Source organism: Acinonyx jubatus, chromosome A2 (assembly GCF_027475565.1).
Source record: "Acinonyx jubatus isolate Ajub_Pintada_27869175 chromosome A2, VMU_Ajub_asm_v1.0, whole genome shotgun sequence".
Taxonomy (NCBI): Eukaryota; Metazoa; Chordata; class Mammalia; order Carnivora; family Felidae; genus Acinonyx; species Acinonyx jubatus.
In genome coordinates, this window is record NC_069383.1 from 16,553,185 (window position 1) to 16,577,468 (window position 24,284).

General features: G+C 40.9%; 1 protein-coding gene across 7 annotated transcripts in view; it reads left to right on the plus strand.

Annotated features, from left to right (window-relative positions):
• Window positions 1-24,284, plus strand: part of DGKI (diacylglycerol kinase iota) — a 435,956-nt gene that overhangs the window by 346,372 nt on the left and 65,300 nt on the right. For all 7 annotated transcript variants that reach the window (XM_053218037.1, XM_053218038.1, XM_053218039.1 and 4 more), the window contains 4 exons: window positions 9,364-9,433; window positions 11,502-11,542; window positions 12,461-12,588; window positions 14,567-14,689. In XM_053218037.1, coding sequence (XP_053074012.1) covers window positions 9,364-9,433; window positions 11,502-11,542; window positions 12,461-12,588; window positions 14,567-14,689 — 362 coding nt within the window. The remainder of the gene's footprint in view (window positions 1-9,363; window positions 9,434-11,501; window positions 11,543-12,460; window positions 12,589-14,566; window positions 14,690-24,284) is intronic.

Here is a 24,284-nt window from a genome sequence, read left to right on the forward strand (position 1 = left end):
ATTATGCGCGCATCAGCTATGAGTAATTGAATGTAAATTAAGGGCAAGTTTGCCATATGCGTGCCAAATAGTGGTTCAGATAATTTCCTTATCAATTACATGTAATTGATGCCAGTTGACTTTCAAAAATATATATGTATGAGAAATAACAGGTTTGCTTTTGTGCACGTGGCTGTATTTTTAGCATGAGAGACTGGTTTGCCATTAGCATATATTTAAAAAATTCATATTATCAGGGATTGTTTTGAAATGAATCTGTTAGTATTATTCATTGAAGGAGCATGCAATTTTAGGAGATTATTACACTTAAAGTAGAGAAGAGCGTGGGATGTCCAGGGCTACACGATGCAGCCTGCGTTACAAGACAAGGACAGTCATATTTCTCTACGTCACACCATTTATATGAAGAAAATACCAGAACATAAAATGAGCAAGTATCTTATCTCTTTGATGAATCGAAGATTTGATGATGTCGTTTGAGAGGACAGAAGAGACTAGAAGCCCTGAATTAGCACCAGAAGCATCGGTGGCATTGTCAGGTTCATCATGTGAATCTCCTGTGCAGTGTTGCTACATTCACACAATTGCATTTCTTAACTGTCTACAGCCAGATTGCTTTCGAAAGGTGCATGTTTTTAAGCTCGTTCTTGCTTCTATCAGAAATTGAGTCTCTTTACATTTATTTTCATGCGCAGCATTCACAAAGCCAACATCTTCCCGGCCACTCTTGTTTAGTGACGTGGATGTTGCCGTGTTCACCCTAGAGGGTCCATGAAGCCCAGGTCTGCCCTCGGGGCCAATATTCGCCCTCCTGTGAGGGGCTGTTTTGTTTTTCTCACTTCCCCTTTTCAGCTCCAGTCTGACTTATAGTCTGCACTGCACCGTTGGCCACCCTCCTGCTGCCCCTAAATCCAGGATTCCCTAATGCCAGGGCCACCTGCTCTACCTGTGTGCCAGGCCCAGTGTGAGGATACGGTGAGCTGTTGACGTGATATGAGGTACATCCCCCGCAACGTGTTAGCGATACCAGTTAATTTCAAACAAAATTCTTTCAAATTCAATATTACCTCCATACTATCACTTGTATTTTGATTCTCTCTTCTTCTTTCTTTTTTTTTTTTTTTTTTTTTTTTTTTTTTGAGTGGGAGAGAAAGGGATGTAGATAGACAAGATGTAGGAATTATCTGAATCGTGGTCACCTAGTCACGAATGTGGTCCGTCAGTAGTGAAGAATGTCAGCGTAGGAAGAAGTTTATGGACCCTGGCTTTAAGTTACTGTGAATTATTTGTCAATAATCATCTCTTTATTCCTGCTCCAATTTTAATCCATCCACATAGGCATTGGTCTTTGATACTAATGTCCTCAAGGTATTCCTCTTTGACTTCCATTAGCTACTTGAGTAGTGAAGTCTGACAGATTTTATGATCTTGGCTTATCTTAATTTTCCGATTATGTATAATTCTAGACTTCTCTTTGGTTTTTAAATCTCCACTCAAAGTAGACCTTAGGACCACACCTGTCTAGTGTGCACCTTTTGGTACCTTTCTGCAAGTTTATACAAACACAGGCATACCTGGATACATATTTGGTTTTTCTCTTTTTGATAAAAATGGATTTGCCTTCTTTGTACTTATTTTTAACAGTAATATACCGTGGAGATTATGCTTTGCTAATAAATGAAGCTCTAACTCAGTTTTTAAAACTACTACTCTATTCCATGGTATGTATTAACACTGTCTCTCTGGATAGAAATTTAGGTTATATACAGTTTTTGCCATTGTTTTTCTAAACAAAATTGCAGTAAGCATAGTTGTGCAGATTTGAAAATAAAGTTGTAACAGAAGTGATAATCATGTCACATGCTAAACAGCCTGTTAATATTGGGCATTCCTATGGAGTTGAGAATTGCAACCAGGTAACTCTTACAGCACACTTCTCTTACACTATGTAATCATAATGTCACTTACATGAATTTTGTTTCAGTTTCTCCTCTCTGGATTGTGGTTCACTGTACTCATTGATTGCCATATTTAGGTGGGATTCTTAAGCACATGGAGACGTGGGGATGGAAAGTGCCCAAGCAATGTGACCAGAGAATTTGAGAGAGGAAAAATTTTGAGTTACCAGGCAGTGAACTCTGATAAGAAATACAGATTAGTTTGACAGTTAATGAAGGCTGAAACTATGAAAAATCCTTCAATGCCATGGTCAAAGGAACCATTTGATCATTTCAAATTTCTTCATGTTTTTGCTTGAGCTGAGTCAAAAAACAACTTCTCTCAAACTTGACCTGCATAAATTCCACTCACCCCTCAAAACCCCCAGTAATTCCTCTAAAAGCCATAAAACTAAGTATATAAGACCATGAGCTTTGAAGTACAAGAGGCCTGTGTTTGAATCGCACCACTAAATAGCTGGATAATTCTGAGAGTTTACTTAAATTCTCAGAGGTACCGCTCATTTACAGCTCACTTTTAGGTAATGGAGAGGAAGTTCAGGAAGAGTAGTGGGGATAGGGGCGTCTGGGTGGCTAAGTTGGTTAAGCCTCTGACTTCGTCTCAGATCATGATCTCACGGTTCATGAGCTTGAGCCCCGTGTCGGGCTCTGTGCTGACGGCCCAGAGCCTGGAGCCTGCTTCGGATTCTGTGTCTCCCTCTCTCTCTGCCCTCCCCCGCTCACGTTCTGTCTCTCTCTCTCAAACATAAATACACATTTAAAAAATTAAAAAAAAAGAGAGTAGTGGGGCTAGATGCTAGGAGAAGTGGACAGGGGCTAGATCATACAGCCTTCTTGATGACACACTGGACGTGCCCCAAGAACGTGGCTTAAAATCAGCCTACCGAATGAGACAGTAGCCTAATATTCCTAAATGAACTCTGTGGAAGTGGCCAGGTAACCCTAAAACGAAGAGGATGGTTCTGTGAAGGTGATATAATCTCTCCCATACGTATATACTTCTAAGGGGAAATGTTTCCAAACATAGACTATTAAGTAGATACAACAACATAAAAAGACTGGTGGTCTAGGTTTTATTCAGTACAGAGCCACCAAGGAATACAGAAGTAGAGTTGTGTTGATGTAAAACTCTCCGAAGTGAAAAAAGAACATATTGTAAAAGGAGGAAAGGAAGGAAAGTTTACCAGTCACCAAAAGGTTACTCACTGAGTAGTTGACAGTTGAGATTATTGTTTCATATCCTTTAGTGACAGACGACGGGCGATGAGTCAGGGCAGGGGCAGTAGGTGGAGGGCTTCACGTAGCAGGAAGGATTGAAGGACAGCAAGAGCCAACACCATTCTGCTCTGTTTGACATCATGGCCCCGTGTGAGTGGCCCGTATGATTCGGGACTGTGCCTCTCAGCATGTCTTAGCTATATGTCAGCGTATGGCTACCTAGGGCCAAAGACTGGTAGCCCCACATTTCAGACCTGAAAGGAAAGGGCCTTCTCAGATGTGAGCTGAGCCTTCCATTTGCTTTCCCTGTTAATATCCTCTGCGATCTTTATTACCAGGCCCCAGTTCTTTGGGCAGCCGACTCAAAATCCGCTTCCCAAAATCAGTGGCTTTTGACAGTATCTAGGAAATAAAATCACAATTAAAATAGCCGTGTCTTGAAAAAAAAGGTGTTGGAATCTGGCAATGCAGACATATAGCTACTCCAAAAATTGAAATGAGAAGGTGACTTGGGGGCATCCAGGCTGCTTCTCAGGGCAGTGGACACCCTCGGGAGACACAATCCATGCTTTGTTCATCTTTGTGGCCCTCCCATCACATGCCTTGCACTTCATTAGCTTTAATAAATAAAAACTGAAAAAATCAAATAGGGATAAGAGTGATCAAAGGGATAAGAGTAATATAGAGCCGTGTGACCCCTGACAGTCCAAATCAGTGAATGAAAAGATAACAATTTTGGTGAAACTGAGTGACTATCAGACACAGTTACTATTGAATGGGGAAAGGGCGGTAAAGAGAAGTGTTCTGAAAAATATTGCTGTTGGTGACAGAAGACATTCAGGGTTAAAGACGATACTGTGTATTTAAGACAATTTACAGCTTCTAATACTGTGAAAAGAGGTGCTGGGTCGCTGATGAATAAAAGCCCTGCAAGCAGCAACCAAAATAGCATGATTTCAGCCCCCGTTTGATGTCATTCTTTTTTGCGTGTCTTCTCATACAAATCTGTTCGATTTCTGTTCTTGAAAATCCCCATTCCGAGCACAAATCCATTTATGGATAAAACAATTTTGTGCTGGTGTAGCGTCATCTGAATGATCTGGTCTGAGATGTGGTTTGTGTTCCGTGAGCCCCAAAGGTGATTAAAGGTCAGAATGGTGTTTAGGTTAAAAAAAAAAAAAAAGGTCCCAGCTGCCCCAGTATTACTTCTGTAGCATAATAATATCAGCCTATCAACATGTGCCGGCCAGTGGGTTAAGCATTTTACATATCCTTTCATCTGTTTCTTAGAAGAACTCTTTACAGTATATACTCGGGTAGCCATTTTACAAATGAGGTATCCAAGGTACAGAATAAATAGATAGGAAATCTCATAGTTAGTAGGCGGTAAAGTCCAGGATTGTCATGTGCACAGGCTGGTGCTCTTGGCCACCAGAATTCCACTGCCTCTGGGCTTGCTATTTGAGGCTGGATCCTGGGCCATTGATTGTACTATTAATTGCTTCTCAATCTTACATCTACCTTTCCTAAACACCTCAAGGGCAGAAACACTTTCGTTGTCTCATTTCTTAGTCTGATGATGTCATCCTACAAAAATGAGTTTTCCACCCCACCACTATGCCTGTTGACTTAACTTTTCGATATTAAGAATTTATAGTGTGATTATCTTTACTGCTGTCTTTAGGATTTTATTATTCAAGGGTGGCCAGTGAAAAATCCCTAGTAGTCTATGGATGAGATTCAACATAAGGAGTTTTCTTACCCAGGGTACCTCTCCCTCCTGAGTTCCACTTACAAAATTTTGACATCATTGACATAAATCACAAGGTCAGATAAAAATGGACCTGTTGGGGAAGACAATTTCCATTCAATCTAAATGTAATGTAATCACACAACAGTCTTGTAATGATGGAAACCCCAGGTCTGAAAAACTACCCCTCAAATACCAAATCCAGGCTGCTGCCTGTTTTTCTTTTGTAGCCTGTGAATTAAGAATGGCTTTTAGACATTTAAATGCCTGGAAAAACCCGAAAGAATATTTTATGATTCATACAAATGAACATAAATTAAATTTCAGTGTCCACAAATAAACAAACTCGTATCAGAACACATACGTACACACAAGATCAGTTTCCCAAAGCAGACTTCTCACTAAAAGTAGCTTTTTGCTCAGTTTTTCAACTCAAGTGGAATACAACAACCTCAGCCACCACCAGATTTCCTGTCCCGAGCCTGCTCTTTACCTCCTGTTTTCCCTTCGGTCTTTTAGATGTCCTAGTGCTCAGTTATGCTGAGTGGCTGGATTTCTTTGTTCCTTATTTTATAGATTATTGGTATATTTTGTGGGTGTGCTTTAATTTTGTTCAATCTGCCACATCGAAACGTCATTTTAACACTGATTTCAAGTAATTTCCCACTTTTAGGGTTGTGATGCAAGTGAGACCTTTCATCTGTATGCATCTATACATGTGGACTACATTAGATCCAAGGGGAAATTTTTGTTGAGACTTGATGGCTTTTATGTATCTTTTTGACATGTTAAATTTTGAAATAAGAGTTTAATTGCATTGCATTATAAATCCTTCCCAGAATCAGGTAGATAGTAATTGCACTTTTACTTTGGAATTCAAATGCCTTTTAACATAGGACCTCATTATATTAATAATCGTCTCTTTAAGAGCTCACGATTTTTTTTTTTTCCGAACAAGGTTGAAAGAGCTTTATAAAAGGAAGGAGAGGATGCAAACCTAGTTCAGGGGAGCTATGTCAGAGAAGTTAGGGCTTTCCTGCACTCCTCTAACAACCTTTTAAGAAAGGCTGCTGTTTAATATGCAAGTGACCAGGAAAGTATCCCAGTATTGTTCAATGACATTTTTTTCCGTGAGATTTTGGGATTCCAGGTCACTTTGATAATCTGTAGAAAGCAGTGAAAAATGCACATACACACAGACACACTGAATTTAGCATAAAATTTCAGGGAGTTAAGGATTGTTGAATTTACTTGAAGAGCCATTTGAACCTATTTAAAATATTTGAAAGATCTCTATCCTCTGGCGGCCGATGTGTTTTCACAGGGCAAACTGGTAACATTCTCTTTAAATGACCCTTCCTTAAGGGATTTGAGTTGTAGCAGATGCTTGTGAATCAAGACATAGAGAAAAGAAACGAACAGAAAATACATAAAATAAATAGTCAAGCACCTGTATAAAACTCCCAACACACAGACATTCCTACCTAAAAAGGTGCACAGCTATACCCATATTGCTTCCCCTGCGTGTGGGAAGCTGGTCACGTGGCTGAGGCAATATATCAGTCTGCATCTTTTTAACCTGGACTAAATAATATACAATATTCTCCAGTTGGAAAACTCCAGCAATAACACTATCCATCTTTAGGTTTTTAACATGATAAAGCCAGCATTTCTGTGTTCTTTCAGAGTACATTTTTCCCGAGGGAAATGGGATTGTGTGTGTGTGTGTGTGTGTGTGTGTGTGTGTGTGTGTGTGTTGCTCTCCCTGTAGCAAGCACATTTGACATCCAGTTTCAGAAACTGTCCTTGGTGTCTAAGCCATGTTTATCTCTAGCGAAAACAGCCATGCTTCTGTTTAATATCTTTGCCTAGTAGCTTTCATAGTTGTCACTAAATATTTCAAGCCACATTTAAATTTCTTGGCTCATTACATGTCACACCAAACTGACCTGTTGGTAACCTTACATGTTCCATAAAAATATATTAAGAACTTTAAGTTTCTGTCAAGCAATATATCACATGTGTCAAAATGTAATTCTCAAAATGATACACACAATTGTCGCACAAATAGGTCCTGAGCATGTGTCAAGATTTCATTTGGGGCAATCAGCAAAGCCGGTTCAAAAAAGAGATAAATATCTCTGTACCCACAGCTCCGTATATATATCCATATCCATATATATTTATAGCTGTATCCGTAGCTATATCAATCCTATATACATACATATAAATTTTGGTATTACACCTGAGACCAGTGTTTTCTTTATCAAGTTATTAATTTAATTTGCAGAATCCGTTCATATTAAAAATTCCATACACCCAAGGTTTCTAATAATAAAATGGATCCCTCTTGTTAGGCCTGTGCTTTTAAACCTTTAGTGTATATCAGTTTCACCTGAAAGCTTGCTGGCTTCCACTCCCAGAGTTTCTGTAACTCTAGGTGGTGCCAGGGAATTTGTATTTCTAACAGGTTTCCAGTGGCTGCTGCTGTTCCACAGTTCACACTTGGAGAACGGCTGATCCAAGCACAGGCTTTGCCTGAGGATCAAGTGAGGCCTCAGGGACTGTTGGTCAAAACCCCAAGGAAATCAGTGCAACCTCCGATTGGTTTTCTTGTTGTCCCTCTTACATTATCCCCATGTCCTTCTCCTGCCCCGCTCAGTGCACACCAGATCATCCACACCCAGCTGCACCCCAGGGATGCTCCCTATATTGGAGCATCTCAAATCCTAATGTGGGTCAAACTCCCAATGCCTTCTCCACAGAGATCTAGCCTCCCTCCTCATTTGTCCTATTTCTGTCAGTGATTTCAATTTCATGATGAGCCAGGGATAGAATGCTCCAAATCATGTATTGTAAACTAGAATGTGCTTTTTACTTTTAAATTATCATTGACAAGAGTCTCTCTTAGGGGAGATTTTTAGTGTTTGAAAGTTTGGAATCATAGAGAGATAATCCCTTCTGCTTTCAATCTGCCAGTTCCCTAGTCTGTTCCTCTGTGATGTGGCCTTAATTCCTTGTAAGAAATAAAAGCTTCAGAGATATTCACAAGCTTGGGAACTGACAGTAGTATTAAATCAGGAAGGATGCTAGCCCTGGTGATCTCTTGGAAGGGCAGCTTTCAAAGAATGTCTCATCAGAAGCTAGCCTTCTAGAGATTGGGCCAAAATGGTTAAGAGATAGCTGGAGGCAGGAGTTACTAAAAGCCTGAGTCAGGAGTTTGGCAGGGCAAGGAAGGAAAGATTAATTTTCAAAAGCTATAACAGGATCATTTAAAGGAATTTGTTTTGGAGAGGGGGAACCACTGAAAGCAGAAAAGTTAGTGAATTTCTGGGTAGCGGAGAGGGTTTCATTAAGAATACAGAACTAAGTTCGAAAGGAAAGAAGAAGGTAATCTGGAGAGTAGATGAAGTGGTTAGCTTTGAACAGGAAAAAAATCTTTTTGTCTAAGCCTAGAGGGAAGAATATGGTTCTCAGATGGCCTTGAGATCACACATGAGAGGGAGGGAGGACCAGGCATCTGAGAAAGCGAGAAAGCTAGAGAATGCCAAGGTGGATGAGTATGTCGTTGGCTAAGTCAGTGTTGGACAGATGATATTGTCATCAGCCAGCCTGGTAAAACTTTTTTCCTCCTTGTCCACTACTCTGCAGGTTCAGTGGGATAAGGCTGAGGTAATAATGGCCTCAACATATGCATTGATTTTCTTTGCTTTCGTGCAGACAAATTGTCCTGTGTTATAGATGCTACTCTAGTTACAAGGAGATTCAATACTGCATATGGATGGCCTCTTATGTTTCTTAGATGCTATAAGTCCATTCTCACCAGGAGATGAGGCTCAATTCTTTCCCATTTTTTTACACGCGTAACCCAAGTGTAAATGGCAGCCAGCTGCCGCTAGTTCCTCAGTTTCACAAAGGGAAGGAAATTCCCTAAAGGAGGTAAATGTCCCCAGTTATATCACTTACGGATGCTTAACAGAACAGTTGAAAACTTCTTGCGTGGTTTTTAAAATGGTTTTGATGTTTATTTTTGAGAGAGAGACAGAGACAGAACACGAATGGGGGAGAAGCAGAGAGAGACACACACACAGAATCCAAAGCAGGCTCCAGGCTCCGAGCTGCTAGCACAGAGCCTGACGCGGGGCTCGAACCCACGAACCGTGAGATCATGACCTGAGCTGAAGTCGGATGCTTAACCGACTGAGCCACCCAGGCGCCCCTTCCTGGGTGTTTAATGTGAGAGTTGTTTTAAAGGTTCTATTGAAGTAATTTATTTCAAAGCAGAGCCTCTCTTTCTAGTAAAAATATGATTTGGTCTCTCACCAGTATTTGGTTTAGGAGAGGATGCTCACTCCTACAAGTAGTTGATATGATACAGTGGTTAAATCCCTCAGGTTATTCATATGGAGTCAGGAGGATGTATGTGTCTCTTTCCAGGACCACGAAACCTCCTTTCCCAGGGCGCTCTCAGCCCAGAGACTTTCCCCGCGGTGGTGCTTTCTAGATGGTGAGTGTTTCTATATTTCATGCACTGGTGGGATGGTGGAAGCAGCAGGACAATGCGTTGATAGATGGAGTGGATGGGCCCTAGTTTTCCAAGGGATTATTCAGAAACCCTTCACGTGGCCCTACAGGGTTGGCATTTGCATCCCAAACGATGTGTTGCCACACACTTTCCTGAAGTCATTTTTCTCAAAGCAAATTGGTGAGCTTGGGCTGAACTTCACAGCACCAAATTTCCCTCTCAGTGCACCTCCCCCCCTGCCTTTTTCCAAAAAGATGTTGAATGCTTATCTTAAATTCAGACCAGTAGATGGATCCAGTACATAGGTACTAATTCCTCTCTGTTGTTTGCTTATGGTGGAACTTCCATATATTTTCATTAGCCATCATTTCAGTAAGATGTATACATTTTTACAAAAATGTAGAAGTTCTCTGTTCCATTCAGATCTGTGCCTCTGAGCATGACCTATTGAATGCATAATATTTTCGTTATTTTCCGATCAGTTAATGGGTCCATTTTACATCGCAAGCATCACTTACTCCCTAGATGCTGCTTAACCCTGCTTTTCTATCCAGTTACCCGTATAACAGTACACCTCCTGCTTACAGCGTATCTACTACTCAGTATCTCTCTTGTCTGCGTGGACATGTGTTTTTCACTGTAGACATTTCTTTAGTTGATCTGTATATGCATCAGAGAGGATATAAATGTGGACAAGAGTGTGACAGGGTGTGTGAGTGATCTAACCCGTGTGAAGCATGACATAGGTTTTCATTAATAGCTTGTCAGCTGCCTCTGAAGATAATTTCTACTACTTCTCCTCCAGCTTTATTCCCTTGTGATGAGAAGCACAATCATTTGTTTTTCCTGAATCTACAGACAACTTATATTTGAGAAAATTTTTGAAAATGTCTGTGAATTGTTCTATATCCAGTCTATTCCATATACATTCTTAGATGAAATTATAAGTGTGGGTGGTAGTGTTAACCCAGATATTAGTTAAATTCCATAGATAAAAATCCTTTAAAAAGTGATCGCATCCATGGTTACAAAGAACAAAGTAAAGCAAGTCTTTCTCAGATTTTACTCCCATGTTGCTTTTAAGGGGCAGCAACCATGATTATCTTGTTTCTTAGCTCATTTCCTTTGGAGAGAAGCTACTCATTAAATATTTATGATTTTTGAATGGTTATTTGCATTTTGAGTTATTCCCTTGAGTACTATGTACTTTGTAGAAAATCTATTTATAATATATAGAATCTGTTAGATAGATTTCGGTGAGGAGGAACATAATTCTTCGGAGTATTAAGAATAATCAGAATAGTTTCTAGAAACCCAAAGTTTGCAAGTTTTTCCCTCAAACCCCAGATGCAGCCCAGTCCCTTTTAGGAATGGTTAAATAATTATTTTTACTGTTTTGGCTTTCTTTAGACATGGCTTAGGGGACTCGGTCTTGAAGTGAAATGAATCCTTTAATACCAGATGTGGTCCCTGGCTCAGCATCTTCAAGATTTTTTTCAAAATGAGAACCGCTTCCTTGGAAAGTCTGGCTACTGAACATTTTTCCCCCCTAACTTCATTTACTTAATAAATACGTACCAAGTCTCAGCTCTGTTTAAGGTCTTGTGCTAATGTCTGGAGACATAAAAAAGTCAATGAAACACAGACCTTTAAAGAGGCAGGTATCTCATAGTTATTTGTGAAGATAGATAGTTTCTGTAAGAAGTATAAACACAATGTAAATATGCATAAAGGCAGGAACAAAGAATTCTGTCTGGGGTAGGGAGGATGGGATTGAGGAATGTTTCACAGAGGAGGCAGCACATAAGTTGGTCCTTAAGAGACAAGTAAGATTAGCGGTGGGGGAAGAGGGGAGGAGACAGAACGGGGGAAGGGCATAGCAGTAGCAGAGACATGGAAATCCTAAGTTTTTCTAAATAGATTTAGGAACTGGCTGGTGGTCCGGCGTGGTTGGAATATAAAGCTTTTGAGTGGCATAATGGCAGAGAAGGTTGTACATCTGATGCCAGGTCACAGGACTCTGAATGCTGTGTACATTTTTTTTTTCTAGCAACTTCTGCTGATCGCTTTTACCGAATAGACAGATCTCAGGTAAGCTTTCTTGAGCCTATCTGTGAAAGCGAAGAACTCCCACATAAATATACTTCATTGGTGGCTAATCTTAGAATTTTTTATAATGTAAACACTAAAACATTTACACATCCTGGAATGGTACTCATGGACTGAGCTATGAGCTTTTTATTTGTCTTCACACGTTTTGTGATTTGTGGACTCAAGATGATGTTGCTTGACCTTGCGAATGAGTACAGTAAATAACTAGGCTTGTAGATACTATCACCAGCCTGCACTCCAAATTTTCTCTCACACAGCTACTTTTACTACTTCCTAGCCCAATTTTATGGCATTTTAAATTTATTTTAGTTAGCAAGCTTGACACCTCAAGTGTATGTTCATGCTACCTACTTGGAGCTCATCAATTCCCAGAGTTCCATAATGAGACAAAAAAATGCTTGTGCCCAATGATAATAAGTGTTCCCACTGTCCAAATTCTCCTGAAAAAATAGAAGAAGAAGAAAATATGGTATGGAATCCAGTGATACAATCAGTTGTTAATCATGCCACTTGGCTTTGGCCAGGTCCTGGGTTATCCAGGTTCAGCTTATTGCACAACTCATGCTGGACCAAGCTGCATGTGGGGTGTTGCTTCTTTGATGATATTTGGGAAGAAGAGGCAAGACCATCCTTGGTGGTACCTGACAGGATCCTGGTCAAGTAGGAACCCCAAACCAAGAGGGATTCAGCTCTTCCCCTCACCAGCCTCTTGCTACAGTGTTGCTTCAGGGACGGATGTCCGCTGATTGGACCTCTGAAAACACAGTGTGGTCGTTTGATATGTCATAGACTTCCATTATATCCTCAAGACCAAGAATGCTTTGTTCTGTTACTTATCAGATGACAGGTTTGAGTGTCCTGTCCATCATCTGACAGACTTCTTTTTTCTTGCCTAAGGAACATTTGCACTTTGTGATGGAGATTTCCCAAGATGAGATTTTTATTCTGGACCCCGATATGGTATTGTCACAGCAGGCAGGGACACCTCCCGGAATGCCTGACCTGGTGGTGGAGCAAGCCTCAGGGTGAGTGTGCTGCTTCTTTGGCGATGTGATGGTGAGGGGAGGCTGGCCACAGGGTGGCATCCGTGTCTGACTTGGCTTTGCGCTTGACATGTCTAATGACCTCAAACTATTTTAAAATAGAGGTTTTCTTGTTGGGTTTCATTAGAGTGTTCCATGGCTGGTCTGTATTATGCATAGCTCGGTAGAACTACCCTTGCCCACCACCATTTGCACCACGTTTGAGCCTTCTTTATTCACCACACGTACACTTTTTACCAAACTATGAAATACTAGTATTTTTCTCCTCCGCCTCTTCCTCCTCCCCCTTTTTTGGGCTATATCCAGGCAGCCTGAGGCCTATCGATTGTATAACAATAGCTATGATACATGAGGCACTTACTATGAGCCACATGCTGTCGTCAATGCCTTTCTTAAATCCCTACCACCACTTTATAGTGACCTAATCATCAGAAGGACTCTGTGCTTATTTCCCGATCTGTAAAATGGAAATAAAACCTGCTCATAGAATTGTTTGAAAATTAAATAAGTTGATACATGTGAAGTATTGAGGATGGTTCTTGAAACTTGGTAGACACTCATTAAATATGATGTTATTGAAATAATCGTCATCATCACCGTCATGCCACAATGCCCTGCAGATCTGGTACTATTATTATCCTAAACCCTTAGATAACAAAATTGAGGCTTAGAGGGTTTTTGTAACTTTGCCCGTATTGCACAGGAAATAAATGGCAAAATTGAGATTCGGTCACAGGTTTTATTGCTAACGTGCATGCATGGAACCACCAAGATATTGTTAATATTTCTAGCGTACTTCAGCAATTCCAAAACATTTATTTATAGAGCTCTTTATGTGCCAGTACTAGTAGAAGCACGTAGGAAACAACAGAGCAGAAATAAAAATTTGAAAAATCTCTGCCCTTGCAAAGAATGAACTTCAACAACGTGCTGGTACATGGAGGCCAAATAGTTAAAATAAGAATTTCCCTGGAAAGCACACACACATGCACTCAAATAGCATTTGCATGTTGTATACACACACACACACACACAGACACACACACACACACACATATAAGATGCTTAATAAGCAGACAAGTTACTCCCCTGCACTAATTCATTTGACCATTGCTGTTATTTCTGAGTATCGTCCAGTCTGCCAGGGGCAGCTGATACCAGTGGGATGTATCAAGTCAAGAGAAGACAGAAGTGGCAGGAGAGGGCAGATGTACAGCCGTGTTAGGAAGCCAGAGCCAGTGGTATCAGATACACGTCCCTGGGTGTCCCACAAGGGGCTAGAGATGCCCATCTCCACGGTGCCTGTACTGTAAATCCAGCCTGTCAGCTGTGGGGAAAGCAAGTGAGGAGATGCTGGGTCCTCCTGCAGTAGCAGTGGGCACTACAGTCTAGGTGTCCTCTCATCCACCCGTCCTGATCTAGGCCACAGTCTTCAGTCTGGTAGAGTGAACCAATTCTGCCATGCCCACCCTGGTCTTGGCCTTCTCAGTCATTCTCTCAATGTCAGATAACGGCCGAAAGAAATGGCTTAGTCCTCGGCTGGGCCTCTCTGTTAGCCTTACCTCCAAAAACAAAGGAGCCTGAAAATCCACCAGAACTTGAATCAGTGTTGCCCCTCCGGAAATGAACTAGGACAGGAAAGCCGTGAAACAGGGTGGGCTTTGTTCTTTCCTAATTTGCATTTCTACATCAGGCTCTATTTTTTCTTCTTTGACGTCACATTTAAAATTCCTTATTCTTGAAATGCAATTTTCTCGTCTGTAAAGAGGGCAGAAACATACAGAATAGTTCAAGACGGTTGAGAAAATGAAATAGTAGATGTGAAGAAGTAACTAGTAAATACCCAATCAAGAGGCCTCTCCCATCTCCTGTTGAGAGGAGAATCCTCTTGAGGAAGAGCAGAGCGAATCCTGTGGCTGAGTTTGAGTGCCTAAATGCCTGGTGCCCTTCTTCCCCCCAGAGTGGCAGACTGGTGGAACCCTGCCCTACGGAAACGCATGCTGAGCGACAGCGGGCTGGGAATGATTACTCCGCATTATGAAGACTCAGATTTGAGGGACCTCAGCCACTCCCGCGTGCTACAGTAAGGGCTCTCTCTCCTTTCTTTCCCTGCGCGCCCCTGTGATGGCTGGGAGGGATTACTGGCTGTCTCAACGGTGGCAACTGTTCTCTTCCTTGGTGCTTCTCCTGTCCCCGGTTGCCAACCTGTGCTCCCACCTTTAGTCACTTTGCTGACTTGTCCCAACCCCAAGCTCCTGGTGGAGCTTCGCTTCCCGTTCCTGTAGCTCCTGAGCCACACTGAGACCTGGCACGTGTGTCTATAAATACTATGAACCTCACCAGTGTTTGCTTTACTGCAGTCCGGGGTGTACTAGGTGTTCCTGTGTTTGCACGTCACGAAGACATGCATGAGAGAGATCATGAGCAGATTGGAAGTGGTGTATACGTTCTTCATTTGTGTGAACGGTTCCACTTGCTGTGATGACGCTCATTCGTTTGTCTCCGGTCCTGAGCCTCTGAAGGTGTGCTCTGTGTAGCATAGCCAGGTGGTTGTGTTGGCCAACGTGGAGCTGCTCAAGGTTGTGGTTTCAGAGTCTCTGGGCAAACGATGCAGCATTTGTTCATAGATGAGAGTGGTAGGTGTGTTTTCTTCTGGGGTCTCATCACGGCCAGAAAGGAGGGTGACTGTTGGAGTTTTGCGACAGTGTTGGCACATTTATGTCTGGGGAGGCTTTTCTCCCTGTCTTACCTCCTTGCAGGAAGAGATTAACGGACACAGTCTTTCACGCCTCAGGACAGTCACTTACCTCAGGGGTTATGCGAATTTGCTGCAATTCATGATTAGGCCGGTTTCCAATCCTATCCAAGATCCTAATTGAATAGGGACAATGGCCGTGTTACCATGTAGTCTTACAAACATTTTTACCAAGTAAAGAGAGTAAGATTCTTAGAAGCCTAGGGTTCAGTGAAGCGGGATTGTTTCTGAAGGAAGACCGCAACCATTTTGGTATGACACAGAGGGAAAAATGAGAAATCTGGAACTAATTACTTCATTGGTGAAGGTTCTACTCAGACATCCCAGGGGCAAAAGGCGACTCCGTTTTCATTGCTTCTCTGTACAACCTCTTTTGTTGTGTGAAGAGCAGAAAGGAAAACATGAATCACTACGGATTTTCCTTTTTAATCAAACCATATAGTTAGGTTTTGATCGCATTTTAATTGCTTACAACTCAGCGTATTTTTCCATTTCTTTTTTATATGGAATTGAGGCTTGCGAACCACAATGAGTCAGCTATCCATTGATGGCGAAAAACGTAGCCGTGTAGCTGCAGGCAGATTTATTTGAAAATTAGAGGTTATTTAGCCACAGAAATAGAAACTGTGCCTCGACAAACCAGATGAATATCGTAGTTGTTCTTATATACAGGCTGTTTCCAAAAAAGTAGAGTATGTACTCACTCTCACTCGGGTTTCCTATACCCTGATTTTTCTATATGGAATATATTAAACTATGTATCTTGATATGTGAAGTGATTGTTCCTAAGGTAGTAAATGTTCTTCCCAAATCAAAAATAAACGTACCACTTTATATAATAGCCAAGTTCTTAAAGCCCTGTACAAAAGTCAACTCTTATTCGTTATTCGGGTTATAGTGTCCTTTCAGAGATTTCTCTTAATTTTTTTATTGATCTTCACTTGGCTGCTGCCATTTGTTCTGGTCGTTTATGTGACCTGGGCTCTCCAGTGCACGAGAGCAGCTAACTACATTTTTTTTTTTCTGCCGAATCACCCGGAAAGCAAAGCCATATTCAAACACTCACCCCTAGCCTTTGAGTCTGTCTAACTGAACCTCCAGATATGGAGCAGACACAAGTTATCACTCCTGGGTTCCCTGTGCATCTCTGACTCAGAGAATATAGGAGCATAACAAAAATGGTTGTTTTAAATCACTATAAAAAAAAGGTAAATCCTGTACCTTACCCGATTTTGCCTATTCATTCTTCAAATTTTTTGTTATTCTTATGTCCATTAATTCCTTAGGAAGAACATCTCTTTATTTCCTTCATAGATCATCTCTGATGCAAAGAAGTATAATTGCAGTTATAGAATAATTCAATTACATAATACATAGATATTATATACCATGTTAGTAACAGTTGGTATTGATAGAATGTCTTCCTCTTGCTTTGTGCCACAGCTAAATTATCTTCAATTCTTTTTTAAAAAGTTTATTTATTTATTTTGAAAGACAGAGAGTGTTGGAGAGGGGCAGACAGAGGTAGAGAGAGAATCCCAAGCAGGCTCTATGTTGTCAGCGTAGAGCCCAATGAGGGGTTCTAGCTCACGAACCCTGAGATCATGACCTGAGCCCAAATCAGGAGTCAGATGCTCAAGGACTGAGTCACCTGGGGGCCCCTGTCTTTAGTTCTTCTAATGCCTTTTACATCTTACCATTGCTTAACAGATAAGTAAACTGAGGCTTAAGGAGATTAAAAGATTCATCTTGGTGGGGCACCTGGATGGCTCAGGCCTTTGAGTGTGGAAGTTGAATGGAAATTGTGGTTTAAGTCAGGTTGGCTAGACTTCTGACTTCATGCTTTTTCTGACCATACTATACTATCTTCCCCAAGGGCTGGTGCAGAGGCATTGCGCCCAGAGCCCCGTGGCCCAAGAAAGGTTTATTTTGGTCTCTACATATGCAAATATACATAGGCAAATAGTCTCCCTATTTAGAGTTTTCACTTTATATGTATTATTATATATATATTTATATTATTATATGTATTTAGCTCAAATTAACCCAGAAGTAAATATGGTTGAGAATGAATTTTAAAGCAATTTTATTGCATTTATTTATTTATTTATTCATTTAATATAAGGAGATTCTTTTAAAAAATTTTTTTAAATGTTTATTTTATTTATTTATTTTTTTTTTTTGAGAGAGAGAAACAGAGCACAAGCAGGGGAGGGGCAGAGAGAGACAGAAACACAGAATTGGATGCAGGCTTCAGACTCTGAGCTGTCAGCACAGAGCCCGACATGGGGCTCAAATTTGTGAGCGGTGAGATCCTGACCTGAGCCAAGGTCAGATGCTTAACCGACTGAGCCACCCAGGTGCCCCTGTTTTATTGCTTTTAAAAAAGATTGCGATTTTAAAAAATGACAGACTTACATTTAAAAAATAATTAAATATATATTACATTTGCCTCAATCTAAATAAGTATAAAAATTATATGAAAGGTACTCATGTGCCAAAGAGCCTGAAATGTTATGTTGTTGTATGTTATTATTTTCATTAGGTCTTTCAGCCCACAAACAATATACAGTAGCATCAAGGCATATATTGTTTTACGCACTTCTTTGTTTGTATTATCTTTTCACTTTTCATTACCTGTATTTTACAATGCATACACTTTTCACACTTGCCATTTCATTCAATGTCCTATTTTTAAACTTTGTTCATATTGATACATGTGGTTTTTGATTAATTTTATTTAATATAGAATACTGCATCATGAATATCCCATAACTTATTTCTCCATTTTGGTAGTGATTTCTAATATTTTATTATTTAAACAATGCAGTGAATATCCTGCAGCATGTGTCCTGTGTGGTAGGGTGTATGTATATATGCAGTTTCAACTTGGCTTGATGTTTCCATGAGGAATATTAAAAATAAGTATGTAAAAAAAGTCCTGAGGAATTATTGTAATATTTTGGGTACAACTGACATCTGTTGCTTTCATCTTTGAAGCCCCAGTCAGCTCGGAGCTAGGAAAAGTCCAAATTTAACATCGTGTTCACAATATTAAAAAACCCACTATGTAAATAAATCAAAAGGGAAATTTTAAATGCTTAGAACTGAAAATACTATCAAGAGTTTGCAGAAACAACTAAAGCCTTAGTCACAGAGTGATTTATGACTCTAAATTCACTTATCGAAGGAAAAAATGATTCATACAAATAAAGCATTCAGTTTGATAAACTGAATCCCAGAATAGAAAACAAAGAAACAAGGGGGAAGAATAATAATAAAGACAAAAATGAATGACAAGGAGAATGAAACAAAGAAATGATTAACCAAGACTAAAATGTTATAATATCGATTCTTTAAAAAGGTAGAGAAGAGACAAAATTCTGAGAAGACTGACTTTAAAAATAATAAGTATGGAAAACTGGAAGGAATGTAACTGTATGCTTTCTCAGCTCATTCTTCCTCAGGGACACCCAGTCTGCACCTGCTCAAGGTGACCCTCTCCCCTCCACCCTCCAAATGGCCCACCCCCCGGGATCTCCTTAGAGTTGTCTCATAGTTTTAACTTTGGTTTCTAAGATCCATCAATCTCCCTCCTACTTCAGGGAGAGTGAGATGGAATGGACAAATAGAATGAACTAGATTTTTATTATTACTGGAACTGGTTACATTTATATTATAATTCCATTAAGAAACACCTTATACATTTTTAAAGAAGGGGTATGTGTGTGTGTGTGTGTGTGTGTGTTGTCCACTTATACACAGGTCCCTTAGGAGAGACTATAATTACAAACAAGTATGTACAACACATATAGGGTCTTCAAAACCTATGAACATAGTCAAAAACAATCTTTAAGAACCAATTTTGAGATAAATTGGTGAGAGGTGGTTGACCACATTATTATTTCTTGAACTGCAATGAATTTGTCTTTAAGTTCAAAAAATGTTTTCAGTGTCTAAGAAAGCTCTACTTAAAATAACATGATCCTGGAAATACTTTTGCTCTTATCATTAATTATACCACCACAACTAGTGACAAGGCTATTTTTCATTTTGGCAGATTTGTAAGGAAGGAATTTAACTGAAATTTTAGCAAACAGAATCTCAGTCCTAAGGAAGACTTTTCCCGACTCCAGGATCTATGATACTTCAAAAAGAAAAAAAAAGAAAGAAAAAAAAAAGCAGTGAATGAAAACTCTAGTATATTCTCAACAAGTTATTTTTTGAGAAGGACAGACTTAACCTGAGTCAGACGGGTTAAGGGAAAACAGGTAAAGGACTCGGGAGGAATTTAATTTCTGAATAAGAATAATCTGTTCTCGGGGCACTGGGTGGCTCAGTCGGTTGAGCACCCTCGATTTTGGCTCAGGTCATGATCTCACGATTGGCGGGGTCAACCCCACATTGGGCTCTCTCCCTTTCTCTACCCCTCGCCCACTTGCACACACACACACTCTCTCTCTCAAAATAAATAAATGAACTAAAAAAAAGAATATTTTTTTAGTTCATTTATTTACTTTGGTTTACGTGAAACCCCTCAAACTGACTGCAAGAAATGCACTTTTTCTTAGTATCTCCAAATCCTAAATCTGAAAGAACTAAAATAAAGGTCACACAGGCAAAAATAGAATATCTTGCCACAGGGCTAAGACAAGGGAGAAACAGTGTAGTGAACCACCTCGAGGCAGACATTCAATCCAGTCATCTGTGTCTAGGCAGGTATCTGTCACCTGATCAGCTAAGCAGGGCAACTGGATTTTTACGATGGGCAGTATATTTCTGTCTCTAACAAGAGATAATGTTATCAAACATTGAACTGTGATGTATCTGGTCTGATTACTTGATTTTCACTGGGATTCTAAGAAACAGGCAGGGCCATTTAGCTAGTCATTCATTTATTGAGCAAATAAATATTGAGCACCTTGTAGATAGAAACTGTATATACAGTATATGTATGTATACACACACTCATACACACGTAGGCACTGAAGATGTAAAGCTAAATTCACAATTATTATTGCCTTGAAGACTTATATTCAAAGGGGAAGTATTACACAAACCGATTAATTATGGTTCCTTCTGCTAAGTGCTGTATGGAGATAGGCATGAAGTGTTCTGGAAACAAGAGGAATAGAATTTGCTGCTTCCTCCAGATTTCATCTTTTTATTTCTATAGGAAAAGAATGAATATTTAAATAATTAAAATGGTAGTCTCAAAGGCAAGACGCTTTTTTTAGAGTGCTCCATGCTTATTTTCTTCAACCTTTGTACATGAGCAGATAAGTATCTGCTTTTCATCATTATATAACCCGAGGTGCTCCTCAAATAACTGAATGTACTCGGTGAGAGTTTAGCATCACTCTACCCAACGTGTGCTTAAAGAATTTTGTACAACTGGCAAGTTATTTGGGGATATCTAAAACACCTATTAATACTTTAAAAATTGGCTTTTTCATGTAGTCTAAAATTCTGAACCATATCAAGAAGATAACCCTGAAACCTCCCCCTTCCAGAAACTCAGAAGTTCTTGGCTGAACATAGGAGTAAGAGCTTCATTCCCCTCTCGTCCTCAACTATTTCCTTTACCTGGTTTCCTGGGGAACAATAGGTGACGGCCTGACTCTAATAAAAAGGATAATTGTGCTTATTGTCACGGCTCCAAGTTCTCAACAGGAGGACAGACCATTGGGCAGTGATTGGGTTGTGGAAATATTCTTTCAGCATCACGATCAGATAAGGCGGAGAAAATTAATCTTCTTAGTGGGATGTGGGTTTGGCTGGAATCTATCTTAGAGATGAAATCAATGCTGTCTGGATGGAGGCACAGTCCCTTGCATCTGTTTCACTAAGATAGTTGATTCCCATCCCACTTACCTTTGGCTGGTCTGAATCTTGTTCTCCCTGCCTAATCACCAAAGCTGGAAAAACTACAGTTTATCTGACGTGTATCTTCCTTTCTTCTTTTTCTCCCTGCCTTACCTCCAGTTGTTAACCTCCCAGTTTAGCCACGTACATAGTACTCTGTTCCTCAGGTGGGTGCAAAACATTTAATGAGAAGTTTTGCTCTGTTCTTTCTAGAATTGCTCCTGAAACAGTTATGCATATGGAGTCCCTAAATCTTTTGTCAGACAGGGAGTTCCATTTTCAAGTTCACTTAGTAGCAGAACCAGAATAGAATCCTTTCTACGTCAAGACTTTCTTTTAACCGATGTTACGATGTTGTTTTTCGACAGAAAAAAAAAAAAACTTGCTGAGGTAAACAAGCTCTAATATTAAACACCACTCTATTTAAAATGGTGCCAAGAAACTCTACCCTTCCATTTTGAGCTGAAGTTCGACCAGTGATTGCAGCATGGAGAAATGCTCCTTGAAGTGGCTCTCTCTTGTCATTTGTAAAAGAAGTGGTGGCTTTACCTCCTCATGCTTGAGGGACATGGTGCATGAGGGGAAGTTGATCAGATCCTTTTTTAAAGCATGTGAGTTCCTTGGATGAACAAACTGTACTGCTCGCTCTGTGTCTACAGCACTTTGCACCATGCCGGAGACAGCAGGCATCCAGTGAGGCAGGCTTGTGGGATGAATGGATGAATGTGGGACGTTAGAGAGAAGGCGCTCTATCAAACCTAAGTAGAGATATCTATTTATAATACTGCAGCAGACCCGGTTTTAATCACATAACGGTTGTAAGAAAATGATACATTAAAGGTCAAACATTTTTGGTAGGCGGTGGAATCGGTTTATATATTTCAAGCTTTAACACAAATGTTTGACCCAAGGGATCGATGTTAAAATAATAAAGACGTATTGAATCGCTGACTCAGAGGTTACTTTTCTACAAGTGAGAAAGGCAATGATGGTGAACATAGAGAATTGTAGGCACTGTGGATGAGCACAAAGGTGAGATGGGGGGCAGGGGATGGAGGGCAGGAATCCTATCTAGAACTCTGTGCATTGGGAGGCCAGCATGTCCCCCATGTCTGATCTCTGGATTTTTTGGGTTATACCAGAAAAGTTGAGTGCTTGAAAAGGTTTCGGATATTCTTTGGATGGAGGGGAGAAAGTTGGCAAGTGGGAAACCATCAACTGTTGAAATGTCATGAATGTAAGAGAATTCTGGGATTTCCCAAGGATTTCCAACCCAAAGAGACAAGACAAAGCCAGAGCATGCAGGAATAGGGAGGCAATATGTTCAGAAGAAAAGCAATTTTCTTGAGTTCCTTTAACAAGTGGGGAACAGTAGAAAGGGCCTCTCAGGAAATTATCAGTCTTCTTTAAAAATGAAACAAAGGAGATTTTTCTCTCTCGTTCTAACAACACACTTTAGGGCATTAAGGAAAGCTAGGCCAGGGGAACGGAGTCTCTCATGACCGAAGTGCTTAGGTGCCATTCTGAAACTGGGAAAATAACCCCATCTCCCTCTGTGCTCAGAAGTGAGGGCAGGGGTTGTTAAGCCACTAGAGGAATGGGAATTTTTCTTGTTTTCGGGGGCTGTGCCACAAGTAGAGCCTTGGGTGCACCGGAGATCTCTTCGCGTTCCTGTCTTGTGTACCCTGGGAGTAGCACGTGCAGGTGGCTGGCTCACTGTGCCGTGCACTTTTGCACAGTTGGTCCTCTCTTGTCTGAACTGGTCCCTGGATCTTCTTTATGGGCTTGCCATTGAAATTTCGTCAGTTTGGTACAGGGTTTTAGGGTATGTTGAATGGATCCAAGCTATAAAAACAAAAAGCAAAAAGGGTGTAGGGGCTGTTAGATGTTAGTCCTACAAAATGATGGCACATCTGTCCTTGAAGGCCCAGTTTTTCTAAGCATCAGGATTAAAGTTGCGTCAAGAGCGATAAGAATCATCTCCCAGAGCCTGCTGGGAAAATGTTTGGACTGTCAGGCAATTGTGCAGTGTCTGGGGACTGAGAGATCAATGATCTCTCCTTCCTTCCTGAAAGAGTGCAAAGTCCAGAGCTGGGTCTTCTGTCATGTCGTCCCCAGAGGGTCCCACCCTGTGGGGCTCTCGTTCCTTGGGACATGAGCTAGGTCCTCGGGCGTCTGTAGCAGGCTTTGGCAAGAGGAGGGAAGACGGGACGCAGCTTCTCTTTCCCACAGATTCCCGTTTAATAAGTAAGGGTGCCTCGCAGGATCTGGGCTGAATGTTTGTTTCTAATTTGAACAGTCAGAGTAGAGAGAAGAGGCCATAGTTTTTCCTGAATATGGTGTTGGTACACCTCCCTGTGACATGAAATATTTCTGCATCTAAGTCCTCTTTCCTGACCATGCGTCCTGGGACTCACCCTTCAAAGGTGGCCCTCCTCCCCACCCAATCCTCGGAAGGTCCTGGAGGAATTAGCTCAGGCCCTGCCGCCTCATTCCCTCCTCCTCACCTGCACACAGAGGGGGAAGCCCTCAGGGAACACAGGTGAAGGGGTGCTGCGGAGAGCAGGGCGGTCTGCCTGAGTCTCCAGTCCTGCCTTTCCGCTCCTCCTCCCATCGGTCCTGCTTCTCTAAGTCCAGGCATTCGGTGTTCAAGAGTCTGTTTTAAGGTTTCAACTGACTTCCAAAATAGCCTGTTCATCCTTTTGCACCTTTCTCAAACTGCCACCCAAACGTTTCTTTTCTCAGTGCCTCTGCCTTAGATGAGTAATTTGATTAAACTGGTTTAAAGTATGGGTGATAAATTTGAAATCCTTCCAAAAATATTTGCCCATGAATCTCATGTTGGGGGGATATTGATACTAGTAATTGCTCGGTATGTGCAGGCGTGGGGTCAGGGTGGGGTCAGGGTCAGGGTGGGGTCAGTCATGGGGTCAGGGTGGGAAGGGACTTCTTTATTGCCTTTAGAAATGCGAGGGTAGGTGTAGGGGGTGGAACTTCTCTCAGGAACCTCTGGGGACCCCTGAACCCACCATCCTGAGGAGACCAGCACAAGAAAAAT